The 21,350-nt window shown below is 38.3% G+C and overlaps 1 protein-coding gene across 1 annotated transcript; it reads right to left on the bottom strand.

Moving 5' to 3' along the window:
* Positions 1–8,388: 8,388 nt before the first annotated feature.
* dhdds (dehydrodolichyl diphosphate synthase) lies at positions 8,389–21,111 on the bottom strand. Its single transcript, XM_005925525.3, has 14 exons — positions 21,003–21,111; positions 20,545–20,614; positions 19,691–19,807; positions 19,453–19,595; positions 18,177–18,293; positions 17,989–18,090; positions 17,762–17,876; positions 15,478–15,585; positions 11,709–14,002; positions 10,330–10,347; positions 9,983–10,012; positions 9,596–9,643; positions 9,423–9,479; positions 8,389–9,040 (listed from the first exon to the last, which is right to left on the bottom strand). Exons 2-9 carry the CDS (start codon positions 20,605–20,607, stop codon positions 13,760–13,762), a joined length of 1,008 nt encoding a protein of 335 aa, XP_005925587.1. The 5' UTR covers positions 20,608–20,614; positions 21,003–21,111; the 3' UTR covers positions 8,389–9,040; positions 9,423–9,479; positions 9,596–9,643; positions 9,983–10,012; positions 10,330–10,347; positions 11,709–13,759.
* Between the last annotated feature and the right edge of the window lie 239 nt (positions 21,112–21,350).

The raw sequence follows: 21,350 nt of genomic DNA, 5'->3' as shown, positions 1-21,350 counted from the left end.
CAAGCTGCATCAGAAACAGACGCAACAAAGAGAAAGACAGTCTCGTTCATTCACATATGGACAATCCCATATGTGACAGATGCGAGGGCTGGTTTAAAACAAACTGGATACTAATAGTCGAACAAAGACATTTAAAAAAGTAAATAAATAAAAAAATTTAAAAAACGTAACTTGAGAAATAAAAATAAAATACACCAGAAAGGAAAAAGACTCTACAAAGTGGAGTCAAAGTGGATATGAGGTGGTTAGACATTAGGTCATCTAAAAAATAAATAAATAAATAAATAAAATTAAAAAATCCCACCTCAGCATAATGATGCACAAAAAGGTTTGACTTACAACAAGCAAACCAACAAGTGTTTGCTTCATAAAGAAACAGCAAAGTGACTTTTCTCTGAGATGCATCTGCGCTGCAGGCTGTGGGAATTTTAAGGAAAGGGATTGTGGAGAAGGCAAGACATTCAGTATGTGAAGGATTAATGCGCCAACCTGGTTGGAGTTACACCCCTTGGGAAAGGAAAAAAGGAAAATATAATCCAAGCTTTAAGAGTTGGTCCTTGTGTCTTATAAAAACCCCTTTGGAGGGGGGTTCTCACCTTTCCAAAAGACAACGTCGAGAATCTCACTCCAACTGGCCAGCGGGACCTTCTACTTCTCAGCTTAAAAACCCATAACAGATGCCAAACCGTGATGAACTTGAACTATAGAGAGCTTCTGCACTGTGCTCCGCCTTTTTATACAGCCCCTGCCCAACCAGATCTTCAGGCTCGCCTACGAGCACACGCCCCCTTTCCAACACAGACTCACCGCTGTCACACCGCATTACTCTCAGTGGGTTGCTTTCCCCCAAAAAACCCTCACACACCCCTTCCACAGCCTTTCCAAAACAAGAACTGCCGGACAGGATTAGCTCACTTAGTCAACAAAACGTAAAGAGAATAGTAGCAAATTGAAAGACAGCAGAACAGTTCCATCTCAGAGGTCACATGTCAAAGTTTAGTTTGTTAAATAACCAGCTTGCTGTGGATATTTAATCTCCAATTAGGGCAAATATTAAATGTCATAGACCTCCGGAAGGCCCATCAAGAAGCTCCTAGCAGTGCAGGTTGGAAACTTGGGACATAATTTCCTCTTATTAACGTTTGTTAATTTAAGTGTGTTTTAATTTCCTGCTGTGACTGTTTGCGTTACATAAGTTTCTCATTTCACCAAGAACACAGTTGTTTACAATCATGTAGCCTCTGACATGACAGTACACGACATTAATTTTAAGGGTTTAAATTTCCAGTATTAATTAACCTTTACTTTAACACCTTTCTTAATGACTAATTTCAATCACTGCTGCAATTTCAATTGAGATTTCCAAACTGATCCGATGAGGATATTCTGCTGAATTTCCATTAATTCCCAGGAACTCAAATGTTTGCATCTTGTCATTCACAGACACACACACTCATATACATGTATTGCTTGTACATGGGAAAGAATCTTAAGACACAAGGAGCTTCCCAGCGTAGATAAGCAGCTGAGTCAGAGTTTAGGAGTGGTTTGCTACATGCACTTCATCTGTGAAGTATTCATGTTTGTTTGAAGTCTTAATGGTTAATAGGGTGTTTCCCGGTTTCATGTCACTTCTGACCACGTTTCAAAAATACCAAACAGAATCAGGTAGTGACTTTGAGGCATGTTGACATGAGAGTATTTAGTGCATTCATGGACATCCTATCTTGATGTGTTCCCTATTGGCCTCAGTCTAATTAGTAGACCCAAAAAATGCAACACAATGCACAAAAGAAATCTCCCCTTTCGAACAGTAAAAGCTGGGGGGGAAAAACGTGAAGAGGTTGATTCCATCGTTTCATGCTTCCCACAAATATCGGTACTAAAACCTGAACGGTGTCAGTCTGGATTAGTGTCACACATTCACCAGGACCAGCAAACATTTGCTGGGTACACTGTGTACTTTATTCTAAACAGCCAATGAAATCCTGTAGACTCTCCTTTCTTCCCGTCTTGGTCCCGCCTCATGTCACAATTTAGTGCCCACTGGAGCTCAATCCCCCCCCCCAGCAGCAGGGGATCTACTGTGAGTGAGCGAAACATATGAAAGGGACGGAGGTAGATGTGTGGCACAACTGTCGACCAAGTCAAAATCTCCTGACATGCAACAGCAGCTCAGGACTGAATGCTCAACGCGACTGTGATCAAGCAGTTGAACCACTCTATTGTCTGGTCATCCACTGCATTCATCACTATGGCATGAGTATATTGTTGACATGCCTGTGTGGATTTGCTGAACAAGATCCTGTGTGATGGAACAACTGGAAACATCTAAAAGAAGCTTAAAGCTTTCACAAATGTTTAATTACAAAAAAAACAACAAGGATTTTTGGTTTTGTGTGTTATTCACAAAAAATGTAAAAAATCCTTTGTTTAAATCTAAAAGTGAATGTCCCTTTCAAAGAAACACCAGGAAAATAGTGTAAAAGGGAAGGGTGAGTGGATTTTCCAGCTTCTATACTGTCCAGGTACAAAATGTACACAATATACACATGCCAGGACTCCAGCAAGACCAGGACTCAACAAAGATGTTAGTCTCTGCTGGCCCTGCACACAAACTGACAGCATAAAAAGAACAGCATAAAAAAAAACCCACACTGTACAGTGAATTGAATTTAAATTACCCCCCCAGTTTAGATTACAATTTCTTTTGTAACATTTTTATCCAAAGTCTTCACCCTTATTCATGCTCATGAGTTTGTTAGATACAAAACTGTCCTTCTAGGCGTTTTAAATGTCACACTGCTCATCAGGCGCTGCTTCATGAGCAAGTGTTTGTTTTCATAAGACGCTGACAACTTTTTTTGTTTTTCTTTTTTGGAAAAAAAAAATCATCTGCAATAAGGTGCCAAAACAAACTCAGTCAACTTTCTAACTTCAGACAATGTTAATTAGCCCACTATCTCAGGTAATAATCAGCTGTTTGCTTTGGAGATGTTTCTTCGCTCCGTGTTTGTGAACACGTGGTGAAAAGTCAAAAACGTATCTGAATTAAGTTTGCGCGAATTAAAAGTGCCAAACAGCTTTACCGACACAGCGCGGCGATTCCAGTTGTTATGTCACAAAGTGATCGTCGTGGACGCTTGTTCATCATCAGCGCTCATGTCTTTACCTTTTTCCTCTTTTAAAAGTATGGACTGAATATCGGCGTGCTCACCTGCAGCTGTGCGGGGGGTTTGCGCAGTACGGGGAGAGTCAGCCTGCATGTGTTTTTATAAATTGCGCACTGTGGGCATTTTATAAAGTCTATAGGAAGCCCGGACGTGGTCGGTATTGAAGGGGGTGGGGCACTGTGAGACAGACATGCCAATGTGCACGTGAAATGCACAGACCCCCACGTTTAGGAGGAATGGGCTCGTCCGCTATATGTGCGCTCGTATTTAGCGCTGGAACATTTTGTCTTTGCGATTTATGGATTTGTTTTATGTAACAGCAAAACAGACTGTAGGTACCCGGACATGCCATGTGTAGCATACGCTTCGGGGTATTTTTAGGTTTGAACACTAAACAAACGGAGAGGCTGTAGTAATATATAGGCTGGCTGGTATTAAATTTGTGAAGTAAAGCATAAAAATGTCTATATGCTCAATATCCCTCATATTTAAATTATTTTTGAAAGAACAAAAAATATGACTTTGTAGATTTTTTTTAAGTGTTTGTTGTCCATACCGTATATGACATTTGCAAAATGTTTAGAAATCAGACTGACGTAAAGTTGTTTTGATTGTTTAATGACAATCATCTTCACTACATGCTGGTTTCATTGCATGTTTTTGTCAGATTAAAACATCTACTTCAGCTTTTGTGACTAGTGTGAAATTTGCTTTTTTGGCAGTGAGAATCTGAACAAGTTTGGATTAAAAGTTTCTTTTTGACTCTGAACAATCACATTGATATCAGGTCAAACACTTAAAAAAAGATCTCTAAACTGGGTACTTTTTGCCATGTAGGTGGACTGAAAATGTAGGTGCTTTTGTTGACATTATGGGTGAAAAATGACCTAAAACACTACAAATGAGGGCATTCAGGAGAGTCATCATATCTAATTTTGATGGCCTTATATCTTGTCACATGAAATATGCATAACCCTTAGAAGAATGTTGGAAACATTTTAGAGATAAGTTGTCTTGATTTGTCTTCATCTGGTACTCAGTGTTTCTCAAACTATAGAGCAGGCCCTACAGAGCCGCTGTAGGTTTTATATGGAGTGATATGAAGTCAAATGAATATGACTTTTGAAGAAACTTTTACCAAATAAGGTGGAGGGGTGCTGATGTTGCTGTGCAGACAGATTTATTCTTTCTTTTTTTTTTTTTTTGCATTAATGATGGATAGAAATTTGGGGGTTTGGGGACTGAATGCTTTTCTGTGTTTGAAGTGGGACATACAGGAAAACCTTTGAAAACCACTGAGGTAGAGAAGGGAAATAAGTCTGATGAGATAATTAGTTCAGAACTAAATCAGCTTTAACATGAAAGCCTGTCTTTTCCTGACTGTATTAATCACCGAGTCATTTTGGTTAACACAGTCGGATATTTTTTTATGTTACATTATTTTACAATAATGTCATTATTTCACATTATTGGACATAATTAAACTGTAACTTTCTTTCTGTTATGTTAGTGTTTGCAGTGTAGAAGGTGATAAAGTTAAGAAGGATTCAGTTGCATTTGGATTTGAACCAGTGATTTGAATAAATGACCTCCTGTGCGAGGTGGCTGGGGTCACGAGCATTCCTTACCTGGGAGAGAAAGCACACGTCGAGTTACCATGTAATTTAAATCAGTAAGCTATTAATTTACTTCAGCTGCAGGAAAACTTCATTCTCCATCTTTTTGTGTCATATGTGCTCTGGAGCAGAAAAATTGTGGGCTTATCTCATTAAATTTGATTTATAACTTTAAAATGCTGCGGCATGGTTAAATATACCTGTGGTTTCCATTGTGTTATTAATCATCTTCAGTTGCAGTTTAATAAGGGTCGCCCTCTTGTCTAACCCCTTATCTTAGGTGATTTGTTGCTGCCCACTGACATAGTTTTCAAGGCATCGTCCAGGCATTAACACAGGAGTGACATAACAGTTAAGTGATGTGACATATGTGGTTACCTAACAGTGTAGGGAGGCCATTATATATATGACCACATATGATCCCAACAAGCAGGATGGAGGGTTTTTTCCTGCATTAACACATTCATTGTATTTTATCTGCTGAAAACAATTTTGTATATTTGGTGATAAACAAGCAAACTACCAAAGGAGACGTAATTAAGAGATAACTAATGGACTTCTTATTGTTGGCCCGGCTTCCTGCAGATCCATGTGGTTTACAGTGCACGCTGTCGTTTTGTGGTATCTAACCTACAGTGGCTTGCAAAAGTATTCTGAACAGCCACAAACATGAATCAATTTTATTGGAGTTCCTCATGAAAGAGGTGTACACATGAGAAGTAGAAAAAAATCATACATGATTCCAAACATTTTTTACAAATAAATAACTGCAAAGTGGGGTGTGCGTAATTACTCAGCCCCCTGAGTCAATAATAATAAACTCAGCCAGTCAGATTAGGTGGACAGCGTTTGTGAACAGCAGTTTTCAGATCTTGCCACAGATTCTCGATTGGATTTAGATCTGGACTTTGACTGGGCCATTCTAACACATGGATATGTTTTGTTTTAAACCATTCCATTGTTGCCCTGGCTTTATGTTTAGGGTCGTTGTCCTGCTGGAAGGTGAACCTCCGCCCCAGTCTCAAGTCTTTTGCAGACTCCAAGAGGTTTTCTTCCAAGATTGCCCTGTATTTGGCTCCATCCATCTTCCCATCAACTCTGACCAGCTTCCCTGTCCCTGCTGAAGAGATGCTGCCACCACCATATTTGACAGTGGGGATGGTGTGTTCAGAGTGATGTGCAGTGTTAGTTTTCGCCACACATAGCGTTTTTGCATTTTGGCCAAAAAGTTCCATTTTGGTCTCATCTGACCAGAGCACCTTCTTCCACATGTTTGCTGTGTCCCCCACATGGCTTGTGGCAAACTGCAAACGGGACTTCTTATGGTTTTCTGTTAACAATGGCTTTCTTCTTGCCACTCTTCCATAAAGGCCAACTTTGTGCAGTGCACGACTAATAGTTGTCCTATGGACAGATTCCCCCACCTGAGCTGTAGATCTCTGCAGCTCGTCCAGAGTCACCATGGGCCTCTTGGCTGCATTTCTGATCAGCGCTCTCCTTGTTCGGCCTGTGAGTTTAGGTGGACGGCCTTGTCTTGGTAGGTTTACAGTTGTGCCATACTCCTTCCATTTCTGAATGATCGCTTGAACAGTGCTCCGTGGGATGTTCAAGGCTTGGGAAATCTTTTTGTAGCCTAAGCCTGCTTTAAATTTCTCAATAACTTTATCCCTGACCTGTCTGGTGTGTTCTTTGGACTTCATGGTGTTGTTGCTCCCAATATTCTCTTAGACAACCTCTGAGGCCGTCACAGAGCAGCTGTATTTGTACTGACATTAGATTACACACAGGTGCACTCTATTTAGTCATTAGCACTCATCAGGCAATGTCTATGGGCAACTGACTGCACTCAGACCAAAGGGGGCTGAATAATTACGCACACCCCACTTTGCAGTTATTTATTTGTAAAAAATGTTTGGAATCATGTATGATTTTTGTTCCACTTCTCACGTGTGCACCACTTTGTATTGGTCTTTCATGTGGAATTCCAATTCCAATGAAGTTGATTCATGTTTGTGGCTGAAATGTGACAAAATGTGGGAAAGTTCAAGGGGGCCAAATACTTTTGCAAGCCACACAGCATATCTCTTTAGAGAAGATGACTAAAATAATAATAATAAACTGATGCATGGCATAAACATTAATACACCGCATAGGATGTAAATGAGCAGCCTTCCATTTTCCATGAAAACATCTGTCTCTCAGATCAAAAGCCAGTATTTTGTACAGATTTGTATTCAACAATGAATACTGAGCATTACTCTGAAAAGTGTGGTAATCCTGTTACACATATTTTTGTAATAATTGAAACTAATAAAATCAACTGTACTTTTGCCTTGCTCTATATTGCTTGTTGAGAATGAAAGAAAGAAAAAGAAAGAAAGATTAAACCTGCACCATATCTGAATATTATTATCATTTGCTGCTTTGTCTGTATAGAAGCACTAATACACTAGCCTAAAAAAAGGGATGACATCCTCAGAGATACGTCAGCACCCTCAATAATGCGTCATGTTTGACCGAGTTTCAGGAGCTGTATAGGCCAAAGGAGAGGGAGACCCCCGCAGGAACAACGAAATGCACCTCATCTCTCTGTGGTGATGTGGCACTGACTCCTGCTGGTGCTATGGAGCAAAGACAGTGATGAGGATATCCAGAGGTGTAAACCCCTGAAGCATCAACATCCAGTAGTTATGTTATGTTATGTAAAATATTCCAATTGAAGTGAAAATTAAAACTCACTCCAATACAAAATGTGGAAGAGCAAAGAACAAGCTAAAAACATACAAAATTAAAAGGTACTTTTAAGTTTAAAGGTAAATGGAATAATTTCATCAATGAATCTGTGACTATACACTGATTATTTTTGTTTATCGGACTTAAGTGGCAAATTTTGTATTCTTTAAGTTTATGTAGTTTTTAGGTGACAGTAATATACAGTTGTGTTTAAGGTGGTGATCAAATGTGGCATTTGTTCATTTAGTGTATAGCTTTAAGGCGTTGCAGGCTTTTGTGAGATAACTTCCACTTGAATAAAATATTTTTCTAGCGCTCTACATTAATGATTGCTCAAGTTACCAATAAACATTTACACGGCACACTTTGCGTATTTTAATGGTTAATGCAATGAGATCACCTTGTCTTAAGGTTTATTTTTTCTCTCATTATAGTGCTAACAAGTTTAAATATACCCAAAACAGGTACAAAAAACCACTAGCAGCTGCTTAAAATTTCATTTACATGACAACCTTAAATATTTAAAACCTTTAAGTGCCAGTCCTTGGGTGATAATTTAGTAACAAGTTACATTAAATTACAAATTATACCAGTAACATTTCCACATAGAGAAGTGTGAAAATTAACTAGCCTGTTGAAAATAGAAAGCCAAGCCTAACAGCAATACCCGAGCAGTCACAAGTAGGGACGAGACCCCATGGATGTAAACTAAAATGGATGTCCTGCCAAAATGGTGGAGCCTGCAGTTTGTTTATGATGAAACCTTTTCAAGGTCGCTGCATCACCTTTTCAAACGTCGTGTCGCAGCATTTCCATTTTTCTGCTCCTTCATCGAGGATTTCCATTTCAACAGTGACCCCAAAAAGGACATTTTGAAAATTTTTATTCAAGAACATTAAGATCAACCATTGGAGTCAGAAAAGCAGAAAACAGAAACATAACTTAACAGAAGTTTTTATCAGATGACTGGGTTCACATCAGCCATTTTTTTGGGACGCATCAAACTTAAACATTTTTTTTGACCTAATAACAGTATTCTTTTTTTTTGTCTGTGGCATTTTACATCAACATACAATGTTTTTAAAACATTTGGAAAGCAATAATTTTATTAGTTCAACATTAAACTACAAGGAGATAAGCGGCAAATTCATATTCTCCTGCAAGATTTTATGCTTTAGCTGCCTTATGTTTACAATTAGATTCAAAATCCAACTTGTTGGAAAAGCTGTTACATCTGTTGTTTAGAAGTTTAAAACAAATCTGGATTAGACAAACTAAAAAAATGCCACGACTACAGGATATGGACGGTATCCGTTTTTTAAATTGATATAAAATGGATATGAATGTGAAAACAAAATTTTGTTACATCAAGTGCAAGCCAAAAACAAAACTATAAATGACATTTGTAATATAAAACTTGGTAAAAAATACTTATTTAAAACTGTACAATCACCAAGTACACAGAGTGAGCACATCAACCACTATTCATTTGGCTTCAGTGGCTTCAGCCTTGGGCTCCTGCGGACAGAAAAACAAAAAACATGCCAACAGCAATGTCAACTGCATTGTTTTAGTCACATGACAACTTATTCTTAATTTTATTGATTATATTAAAAGGAGTCCTTGCAACACTTATCCATTATGAGAACAAATAAAACAATAACTGCCTCACAGGTTTCCAGAACTCATACACATCATTTTTTTAATATCTAGTTCTTTTTTTTACTCATTTAATCTTCTTTTTTTTTTTTTCAAATTTACCTTTGCACTAAACTCATGAACAATTAAAGCAAATAAGTTAAGATAACATATATAAAAAAAAAAGGAGGAACGACCTGGAAAATATAAGAACATCTGTTTGATCTAACATTTATTAATTTGCAGTGTAACAGAAACAAACCTCAGCCTTGGTGCTCCCATTCTCAGCGGGTTTGGCTTTCTTTGTTTTGGGTGCCCTCTAGAAAATAAAATGATAATAACAAATTAATCACAGAAATGAATCAAGCAAACATGTGGCAAACATCTTACAGAGCTGTTCCCCCATAGTAAGCGTGCAAGATTTTGGTTCTATACCTTTGCAACAGCCTTTTTCTTAGCCTCCACTGCTGCAGGTTTCGGTTTCTACAAGACAAGAAAGAAGATATTTAAATCAGTTTGAGATAACAGAATATAGATCCGTGAAATCCTAGGTAATAAAAGCTTATTACAAGTTAATAAACTTCTTGATCATGGGCTACATCCTCATGTCACATTAGGTAAGAGTGTAAGAGAACCTTTAATATATTCTTAAAAAATGTAAAATTAAAATTTAATACACACATGATAGACTACTTCACTTTCAATTTCAAGTGGTTGCTTCTTACAAAAAAGAGTGAACATTTAACAAAAACGACAGGATACTGCACATTAAATATACTGAGTACATCTAAAAATGCTTAATTGTGTTTAAAAAGAACTTACTAATGCCAGCCGTGCAGAGGTTCTCTTAGGCTGTAGAGCCACAAGGAAGTGAAAGTTAAAACAGTGTCTTATTTTGCATCAATATTAATAGCTTTGTTTATACATGACCTTTAAAGAGTATGCAATTGCAAAAAGTAAGTTAAAACAAAAGCAAAAAAAAAGAGATGAAAATGGGAGTAAAGTTTGAATAAATATATTAACTAATCATTCTAAATAAGGGCACAAAATATATTATATCAGTGGCAAAAAACATACAAACGATACATCAAAAACAAGCATTTACCCACAAATTCTAAATGCAACTGCTGCATCAACACAATATAAAAATATATTCATTTTAGACAAACCTCAGAGGAAGCAGGTGCCTGTAAGACAAGGAAGGGGAAAACATTACAAACTGAAAAGTAAAACTACATAATAATAATAATAAATACAGATTTAAATAGCACAAAACGTTTTGTTTTTTTTCTGTGTGCACTATTTTACATTGTTTTAATATAAAAATGTTCACAGAAGATCTAATATATATTACATTTTTTTAACACTGCTCTTGATTTTTCAAGTTCACAAAGAGCTTTCCCGCGCATATTTGAATTCAAATTTGGGCAGTCCTGTCACCATGACACCGCCTTGGCGCCCTGACAGCTTCCTTTGTTTTGTATCAGTGCGCGCCTACAGACAGCTGTTGGGAAACTGATAAGATTACTACTTTACTAATCTGTACCTACACGACAAATGGAGCTCAACGAATGCCTGGAGAGGTTTCAAGGAAGACAAAAAAAAAAAAAAAAAAATCACGGATGAGACTGAGATTTTCATCGAAAAACACCCCAAACAATCCTGTGATAATCTAATTTTAAATCGTTAAATATGCATTTTTTTAATAGTATGGCCACTCACTGCACCATAAATTAATGCATTCAAAATACGACAAAACGCACACAAATGTGCAAAAAAAAAATCTTATTTTTGTATTTATACGTTTTTTCCTGCTGCGCACTTGCAAACTACAATCTAATCACGTTTGACGTTTTTAATAAATATTTACTACTGTTAACAAACCCATTTCAAACGACGATGCAAGAACCAGGCTGGCACTTATTATTCAAAACCTGAGCGGAAAAAAATAATAATCGCCACCTCCCCTCCCCCAACTCCTTCCTCAAATTTGCAGCCTGCGTTCGAGCTTATTTTGATTGCTTGATAACGGCGCAGTTCATATTTATCTTCATTAATTCGGATCCCAAGTTATGCATTCAAGCATCGACGCGCAGGTTGAGAAAAAGAATAAAGAAAAACAGTCACTGTCCATATCGAAAGTTTGTTACTGCGTTTACAACAGCAAGATTTGTGCCCTGCCTACTGCCAAAGAGAGGGGGGGAAAAAAGATGGTGTCAGAAATTTTGCACAACGCAATGTCAACGGCTGGACTAACCAGAGTTTGGCGCTGGAAGACAAAAAATAACAGAAATACACGCAACTGTGCGCGTTTAACTCATAAGAATAATTTTAAACCATGAGCAAAAATTTCAACTTTTGTTTTCGACGAGTGGGAGGATGCTTGCGCTCCTCTCCACTGTCAGACCGCCATTGCTAAAACGCTTGTTAGGGATGATGACGTTCTTCTTAAGCAGAAATATCAGGCGCAGTCTTGTATTAACTTAATGCTACGAAAACGATTCCAGTACACAGACTTAAATTAAATTTAAATTCATGTTTTTTTTACCTTTGCTTTGCCCATGTTCTCAGCGGGAAACGAAGAAAAATGTCAGGAAAATACAGCTGCGAAAATGGCTTTTTTCGAAGCGATAACAGACGCCAACCAAGCGCTCACAGCGGAAAATGGCGAATGTATAATGCAAACGAATGTTCTTGTAGTTTATACACTGAAATATAAGAACGAAACCGGTTTGAACCAGTTTTGTGTTTCGAATCTCGCCATTGGATAGAAAGGCGTCACGTGGGTTGGAGGCGCCTCCCATTTGTTAAAAAGGCAGACGGCAACTTGAAGGAATACGGATTATAGTCGCGGGGTGGCGCTGTATGAACGACTGATTCGTTCTGCTGTAATCGAAAAAATAAATACGCAGATAATGGCGCGTCAAAGTCGTTGCACCTTTTCTCACCGTCTATCGGATAAACTGAACAATTTTTTGCTCGCAAAGTCCGCCAGAACCAAATTTTATGGTATATTTAATATCCCTGCGTTGCAACTGACCAATCACGTTGTTTGATGTCATAGCTTTGAGGCAAAAGACGGTCGCGGGTGAAGATTAGACTATGGTGCTTTCTGTCAGCTTGTGGTGGATGAATATATCTATTTGGCTTGGGCATGTAAGACTGTAATTTTAGCCCTGTGTAAAACCAGAAATCAACATTTAGTCATTATTATTATTACCTGAGGGATTGAGGGTCAAACCAAGCGTTGTGTGAAGAAATACTAATACAGACATACAATTTGTAACTGGTAGATGTTTAGTGGATTTTAAGCTATCTGACTATATATTAAATAGCTAAAAGTAGGATACCTATTCAACACTAAAATACTGTTCACATGTCTGTGCATTAGTAGTAATATTCCAGTACTGTACGCCTGATGAGTAGTATAAATTCATGCTTATACCTATGTATGTGTATATAAGCATATTTTTGTGGGGCAGTATGTTTATAGTATGGTGTTTCTAGTTCTACCAAAGTTTATCAATTCTTCTGTCAGTGTATAGATGATGCAAGTTAAATAAAATTGGTTCCTAGAAGTGTTTCCTCTGGAGGGACAAGATCCAAATATGATGATTTGATGAAGAGATGTCTTGCATTTGAGTTTGTGATTTAAAGACTGAGGACTTCTTGGATAGAATTGGGACATTTTTTCTTCAATTTTTTCCCAAATAAACAAAACCCAACAAACATCCAGCTGGAAAAAAGTAAAAGTGGTTCTTTGCTTGTGATATACCACCAACTGAGATGCAGAATAGCAATTACAAGCAGTTATTTAAATTTTTGCAATACATAGCGTATTAGTAGTTGATAAGCTTTAAGGCTCAATACTTCCAACAGGTAGCAGCAGAAATTATATAGGTACACTTTTATGTGCTGAAAGTCATCTACTTGCAAAAACGACTCGTTAATCCAATAAAACACCATCACCAGTTTTCCCCCTGAGAGTCCATATATATCAGCAGCATGGACCACACACATATTTTTTGCTGCACAAGTTAAGACAATAGATAACCATATTTTGGAAGCCAAATGGAGACAAAAGCTTAGACTTGTAGTATGTAAGTACAAAACAGAGAATTTCACATCATTTAATCATATCTGACATACAGTAATCATTTTATTTTGTTCCAGAAAGCTGGTCAAAATATAGTTATGTAATCAAAATCACAGTCAACAAACAACACTTTATGCTTCAACAACAATTTAAAAGTTCTGTGGACGAATGTTTTGGAACCAAAACACAGGATCCGTGGCTTTCACTCACATAAAATGACCTTCCGTTCAACGGCATGCATTTAACTGACAGTTTATACGATGATTTAACTACATCTTGACCAGTCATTTCCACCTATTAGAGTTTTTAAATCTACAATCATAAATAGCAGGATTATTCTACAGCCCCATAGGGGTAAAACTGCCCTCTTATATGAATCAGCAACAAAATAAAACCGCTCCCAGTTACTGCTTGCTCTTCCCTTTTCCACAGAAGCCCTTTTGGGAAGAGGATATAGGAGAGGCTTCGTCCCCGCTTCAGAGGATTTGTTCTTCTATGTATTCTTAGGCCAACAAGGATTCACTGCATAAGTCAGAAAAGAAAGAGTCTCTTTTGTGCTTCAGTGCTTCTAGGAAGTCTCGAACTCGTTCTTCCCGGCAGGAAGTGTAGTGTAGTAGCGCCTCTTGTCTTCTCTGGCTATCGACGGGCTTTCCATTGCTGTGATGCTGCAAGAGCTCTGCTACACAAGCACGATCTGCTTCTAGCTGCTGCAGAGCCTGATGCTCTCGATGGAGGTCTCTAGCTTTCTGTAATAACAAACACACCAAATTAGACATACATTTAAATATATACATAGATACAGGAGTTACTTTAATCTTTCTCTGCCTGTTTAACAACACTGTTTCACAAAGTAACACTGATCTACATTAATTGCTACGGTTAACAAGTGATGAACCTGCAACTCACACAGCCAAAACATAAGCCCTTTTCAGATATGGGATGCATAACACAGCTGCTTATGATTCTCCAAAACAACTAACCAAGTGCCAGCGTGTCACAATCTAGTATACTCATAGTGCTTGTCCAAAAGCTCTGATAAATGGAGGGTTTCATCAGAAAAATTGCAACCTCTGTGCCAAATCAAACATGGGGATCTTTCCATTGTAGTGATCCCTTTGGGGTGGGGGGAGCAGCTGGAAGTTCTGTTCCAAAGAACTCACAAAAATGCAGGGAAGACATGCAGTCATAATCATGAACCGTATCCATGCCCCGTGTCTCACTTGTTTCCCTGTGTTTGCACTTACACTTGAACATATTTGCCAACAAGTCCATACACCTCTTTAAGCCACTGATACTGACACATTTATTCCTATTAAGTTAAATAAATATTTGTTCTCTTTATTCTTCTTTGCTGCGGCCTTTGAGTCAGTCATAACAGCGACCAGGGTGCAACATGGAGCTGACACAGTCAGCTGCCATCACATTAATGAAAAGCAGAGCATGGCCGACAGTGGGTGACAGGGGTCATAACTACAGTAGTACCCAAACAGCTAAGTCCAATTAGGTTCAAAACCAAAAGAGCAGTATGGTTCAGTTATATTAGACATCTGAAAGTACATTTTTGTGCTGCTTCTAAATAATATTATTCTAGTTATACAGGACCTTTAGTCACATTTAGATCCTTCCCAGCAAGGAAATAAAGGAGGCCAAAAATAACAAACATGATGACCCCAAAAACACACCGTATTCTTCGACTGCCTCACTCTACACAGCCCTTCCAACTCTGGGGACAAAAAGCTATGGAGTATTCAAACTAAACACGAAAAACTGACACATACTGTTGAGACTGCACTTCTTTTTTCTTATAGTGAGTTTCACTGATCTAGCCTACTTCGGATCAAAGTGGGCTGTATGTGGCCCACAATGTAAAATGAGTTTGACATCCCTGGTCTAAACAAATAAACTCCTTTCTCATGTTCGTTCCCTCTTTCTTACGTGCACACATGCTTTTGAAAATCACTCTGGGAGAGCACATTTGTTTGTTTAACTGGGGCAGTTCTTGGAAGCTGTGACTCAGGGTTCCCTCACATTATAGATTCATCACTAAATGCAGATTTTCATGGAGATAGCTTTAATTGGGAAAAGACTGAAATTCCATGAGTGAACCTGAACTAGTTACTTAACCTAACATGAGTGATGACTCTTTTCAAATGCGCTCGGACACACCGCGTGGCTCACACAGTGTGAGTAAACCCTAATTCTGTCTCAGTATTATCCTTACCTGGATGGATTTGTGATTTAATTGATACTGCAGAATGGCTTCACACAGGTTCCAGAATGAGTACTCTGGCCACAGAACGGACTGAAATACTAGGCAGGAGTGAGAGGTCTGCAGAAAGAGCACACACAAAAACCAATACAAGTTTACAGGGTATCTGAGAAAAAACTGGAAGAACAAAATAAAGCTTTTACAATTTGTGCTGTAACCCAGTCATTAGGTTAATACTGTCTTTCAGTGATTGCACCCCCAAACTGGAAGGGAAACTTGTCACAGGCTTTAAGGAATGTAGAAAGAAAATCTTACGTGCAAATAAATCACTAAAGATATATATAGAAAGATAAGTCAGAGGAGATACAAAGAATTCTCTCGGAGTCTGTTTCAGCTGTTCAAGACTATTTTTTTTCTTGTAAAACCCAAGTACTTACCATCCCTGATGGTCACTAGATAAAAACACTGATAGTGAATTAAATATAAACTGTAACTGTACTCATACAATGAAACACTCATCACAGATTGGTTTCTTTTGGCATCAGACAGTTTTGCTGGATTATTTTCACAGACAGCTTTGAAGGTTAACATCATGAATGACCAATACATCCTGCAAAACAAGTCCAACCACCAGTGTTACTCTGTTCTTAATTCACAAAAAAAAACATTACTCATCAAGCCCTTTCCTGCGATAAAAGGGGTTGGAATAAAACACACATGTTTATTAAAAGGCCAGAAATTAAATAAAGTAGTACATCTCAATACTTGAGCAGTATTCAGATTTTCGTTTGGAGCCAGGAAAAACCCTGCTCCTAAATCATCATGATCCCTAAAGACTCAACCAAGCATAAATCGAAATCCTACTTTGCTGTTTTCATAGTTTCATAGAAAAACAGCCCTATCTTTAAGGGTAAATCAATTCAAGTTTATATATGCAGCACCAGCTGGCAACAACAGTCATTTCAATGGGCTTTATATTGCAACATTCTCAAATTAGGGACATCCTGACTGGAATTGTTCAAACAAACAATTCCTATGCAAATTATTGCAAATGACTAATTTGTAAGAACTCTTGAGCATTTGAAATAAAGGCCAGGTTGGCCTGTAAGTGGCTAAAACATTTGGATCAAGTGAATGCTTTACAGGTAGTAAGTAACTGCAGTCACCTTAGAGCCCTGTGGTACGGAGCCAAATAAATTGATCATATTTACAATTTTAAAATGAATTATAACAACAACACCTCACTGAAGAGCTGAGGGGAGATTGGATAGTTTACATGATGTAAGTGTTAGAGTTGCTTAGAGATCAATAGGAGAGAATCAGTCTAAATGAAGATGAGATTTGTGGAAAATGTGGTCCCAATCAAAAGTTTAAGACCATTTGAAAAATGGCTAAAATATCATATTTTGCATGGTTGGATCTTAACAAGGTTCCAAGTAGAGCTTCAACATACAACGAGAAGAAATGGGAGTGAGACAAAACATTTTTTTTTAAGCATGCAACTAATTGAAAACAGCGATTAAACTGAAACAGGCTGTTTTACAGCTGATCACAAGTTTAGGACCACACCTTCAAAAAACAAAAAGAAAAAACCACACAACCAAAAAACATAAACTACCTCAAAACAGAAATCAAAGTTTCAAATATGAACTCAGCAATGAGTAGCTTCACCGTTATTATTGATTAATGCAAAAATTTGTTGCGGTATGCTTGATGCAAGTGTTTTCATCCAAAACACCTCTTGTCACGGCAGTAATGTTGGAAACCATCGGGATCATCTTCCACTTGACCTTTGCGTTTCATAACCCTCAGGATCATTTAAGAAATTCCAAATGACTGTCTTACTGCATCCCACCTTAGCAGCAATGGCGCACTGTGAGAGACCCTGCTTATGCAGTTCAACAACTTGACCACGTTCAAAAAGGGAAAGGGTTCTTTTTGCCTTTGCCATCAGAACGTGACGACAGTGTGACTACCTCACAGAAAATGACAATGAATCCACATTTTTGCACAGATTTGGCCTTTTAAAGGCATGTGGTCCTAAACTTTTGATCAACTGTAAAACAGCCTGTTTCATTTTAAGCGTTGTTTTCAATCATTTGCATGCTCAAAAAAAAAATGTTGTGTCTCACTCCCATTTCTTCTTGTTGCATATTGAAGCTCTACTTGGAACCTTGTTAAGAACTAACCATGCAAAACATGATTTTTTGCCATTTTTCAAGTAGTATTAAACTTTTGATTGGGACTGTGTATGGTGAACTTTATTAGCTGTTGATGACACCTATCTCACTCTCACCTGCCAAAGAAGGAAGTCGCTGAGGCGCACCTCTCCAGAGGTGCGGATGAGCAAATCAGGATTTGGCGAGTTATTGCTGTACAGACACTCACTTAGCAATGCCTCCGACACATCACTACACATCACAGAAACACAAACAGCTTGTTAACACAATGGCTCTCCAGGACACCTTTCTACAGAGTATTTAACAAAGGATGACAAGATGAACTCATTGCTGTTTCGTTTACCTTCCTTTGATCAGGCCTTGCTCTACTCCCCATGCCATTTCCCTGACTGCATTGGTGATTTCATATCTTGATGTGTAGGCAAAACACACATTGACAAAACACCTACAAAACAAGAATTTGTGGTGCTGTGGTCACTTCTAATGTACAGGATATCATGCACAATGAAAAACACAAGCTACTAAGCATACTTATTGTGATTCCTGGTTGTGAACACGGCTTTGGCAATAAGCTGTTGAAGGTCAAGTGGCAGCATATTCAAGTCGCCCAGCACTCGGATACAAACGCCATGTTTCTCTAGATTTTCACTGCAAAACAAAACCGAAAGACATTTATAGAAAAGGCATGAAGATGAACAGGATATACAGAAAGACTACTCAGGATCCTGAAACTTGTCTGTCTGGATTTTCTACCCAGAAAAACACAAAGGAGACTCCGGAGAATTTTGAGTACTCAGTGTGTACAGTGGACTTGAAAGAGTCTGCTGTCCAGCACTGTGCAGAAGTGGTTTGTCATAAGGATGTCAATCGTTCGAAAAATAATAACCTTGTATCATAAACAGCCAGCAGCCTCATAAACAAATTTGTCCAAATTTTGATAGACATAATACAACATCCAATAGAAGGGGATTTTTTTTTTTTACAGTGTTAAATTCTTTAGACAGGTTACTCAGATTTTAAAAAAAAAAGGAGCAAAACATGGCATTTGAACAAGTGAGCTACTAATACCACAGTCTTGTGTGCAACAAATACAGACTAAAGGGCAACATTAAGCAATGGATTAGTCAGCAAGCTCTTTGTTTTATTTCCCCAAAGTGAAGAAATAAGTCAGCTGTAAAATATTTCATACTTGTGTGGAAACAGAGAGAAATGGCTTGCAGACTAACAGGCCTCCACCTTAGCTTGAAAATGTATCTGCAGCAGTCATCAGCTGCTTAATAAATAAATAGTACAAGCGCCACAATGACCACAGAGTAAAACGAAAAGAGAATCCACGTTAGTTGACTAGTCTGAGCTTGACATACTGCACTACAGTGAAAAAGTAAGCACTATTGAAGAGACCAGTGGAAATAACAGACTCCCTATTTACCCTTGCTTCCTCTTGGCCATCCCACCATTAGCACACTGCATCTGACTCAGTGTCTGATACATTAGTAAATGTTTCTGCGTCAACACTGTTGTTGTGTCTGTCTGAACCAAAAGTAACAAACAAACAAATAACAACAGATTTCCATCCAAGCCCACCCTAAAGGTGAACTCCAAGGATCTCGTGCCTCTGCTGGAAACAGGTCGTCAAAACTGGTTTAAAATTGTTTTCTCATGTACAGACCCTCATTTACTTTAACTTCAGATTTATGCTTGAGCGCTGCAAGTCACTCTTTCTAAACTTTACTTTAAGGAAGCAATGAATCATATGATGTACAAACTGTGACCACAAGCAAAGTGGAAAACTCAGCTCGAAACTCACTGTTCCTCCAGCAGCCTTTCAAACTTCTGCCTGGCGAGCTCCATCAAACCATCCACCTCATCTTCGGTGCGCTTGAAGTTCTCAATGCTGAAGGCATACACCGTCACCTCTGGGATGTTCAGATGCTTGCACCAACGTAGTGTCTGGTGTGGAGAAGACGAAGCATTTTGACACACATCATCAATTTGTTTCTGCCCATGTGACATGCATTTCCTGTAGCCGAAACCCCCAAACTCACCTCTGCCAGCTTGTTGAAGCCCTGCATGTGTCCTTCCTGCCGTTCCATGTTTTTCTTACGTGCAAAACGTCGATTACCATCCATGATGAAGGCCACATGTTTAGGCATGGGTCCTGCCTGGACGACAACAGTCAAAAGAGTCCAAAGAAATGCAGAAGAAAAAGCATTAATGCAATCTACGGTAATCCATAAAAGACCAACACTGTCTAATGCTATGTAGATATCTGCTGATATCTTATCACAAAAATGTCACGTACAACTTTTTTTCGAAACATTTCAAATTTAAATAAAATAGCAATTTCCAGATTTAAAAAAAACCCCTCATCACCATCAACTAATATGTTTGCATTTTGAACGATAACTAATAAGTCATTCCCTGTGGCCCCCTCAGGGGTTACAGACAATAGCACCAGCTCATGACCCTAGATATTTAATTAAGAACTATTATTATTATTATTATTATTATTATTTGTAAGCTTTTCTTTATGGTATTTTCTGAATCTTAACCTTGTCAAACAAATAAATAAATAGTTTGATGTTTTTCTAAATGGCTCAGTTTGTCACTCTATTTTCCATCCAGATACTCTGAAATGACATACTTGATATTTTTGTCAAGGCACACATATTTGGTATACATATATGCATTCTTATAATTCTCAGATTCCCTTTCTTATATTTTGCACACCTCTGTTGCTTGTGAAGCCTGCACACAAGAATTTCACTCGTATGCGCTGTACCAGTGTACCAGCACATGTGATGTGACAATAAAAGTGATTTGATTTGAGTCATAGAAAGGCAGAAGACCGACAAAAGCGAGGCTGGAAAAGACGGTCAACTTATAACGTACAGCTTACCTTTAGGATATTGGCAGAAATCTTTTCAAGCAGGGACAACTCGCCTTCTTTTATCCACGACATATCCGTGCTGCCGAAAGACAGAAAGGTTTATTTATAAAAAGGTGGTTGGGGGGGGATTCAAAGAGCACTCCTACCGCACACACTCCCTCTTCCAGAAGGAAAAAAAAAACTTCACCAAGTTTTAGCTTTCACGAAAGGGAAGGCATCTGGTTCCCACATTAACGTCCCATTTTTAGAAGATATTGCATTACATTTGCAGCCACTTATGGATTTCACCGTTAACTGCAAGCCCGGCTCACGAGACCTGCAGGGAACTAAACCGCCGCGAGACTGGAAAAGGACTGACGGGCGCCCTCGTTGCCCAGGAAACACATACAGTGCTTCATTCATTCAAACTACTGAAGCACGAGCTGTTCTACTCACAAACTGCGATCGTTTTATCACATTTCACATACCTTCCAACTCACAGCCTTAACGATGACGACCTCTTCCGTATTGGAGTGAAGTGACGTATGAGCGTGCTGACGACTTCCTGTCAGCAGTTAGTAGATTTTTGAATCATGCGGATGGACGCACGCTACGCTTCAATCAAAGGACTGACTGTGATTTCCTTAACTAAAGGGAAGTGGTCTTCTCAACGTTTACTGAAGTAAAAACACCACAATATGAACTAAGGGATGACAAGTAAATTAAAATCTATTAGTTTTAATATCTGTTTAATGTCTTTTTAAAAAAATATTAAATCGAACATAAAAAGACAAAGACATCAATGGGGTTTGAGTGTGTGTGTGTGTGTGTGTGTG

Source organism: Haplochromis burtoni, unplaced genomic scaffold, assembly GCF_018398535.1.
Source record: "Haplochromis burtoni strain Fernald_Lab_line unplaced genomic scaffold, NCSU_Asbu1 Contig_84, whole genome shotgun sequence".
NCBI classification, from domain to species: Eukaryota; Metazoa; Chordata; class Actinopteri; order Cichliformes; family Cichlidae; genus Haplochromis; species Haplochromis burtoni.
The sequence above is the reverse complement of the archived record's forward strand: the minus strand, read 5'-3'. Positions and strand labels throughout refer to the sequence as shown.

What these genes read in the sequence shown, in the direction of transcription:
- dhdds (XM_005925525.3), bottom strand. Translation starts at nt 20,607, where the DNA reads ATGTCGTGGATAAAAGAAGGCGAGTTGTCCCTGCTTGAAAAGATTTCT. An exon ending in TTTCTGCCAATATCCTAAAG is followed by an intron (nt 19,808 to 20,544) that starts GTAAGCTGTACG and finishes GTTGTCGTCCAG; the next exon opens with GCAGGACCCATGCCTAAACA. An exon ending in GAAAGGCTGCTGGAGGAACA is followed by an intron (nt 18,294 to 19,452) that starts GTGAGTTTCGAG and finishes TTTGTTTTGCAG; the next exon opens with TGAAAATCTAGAGAAACATG.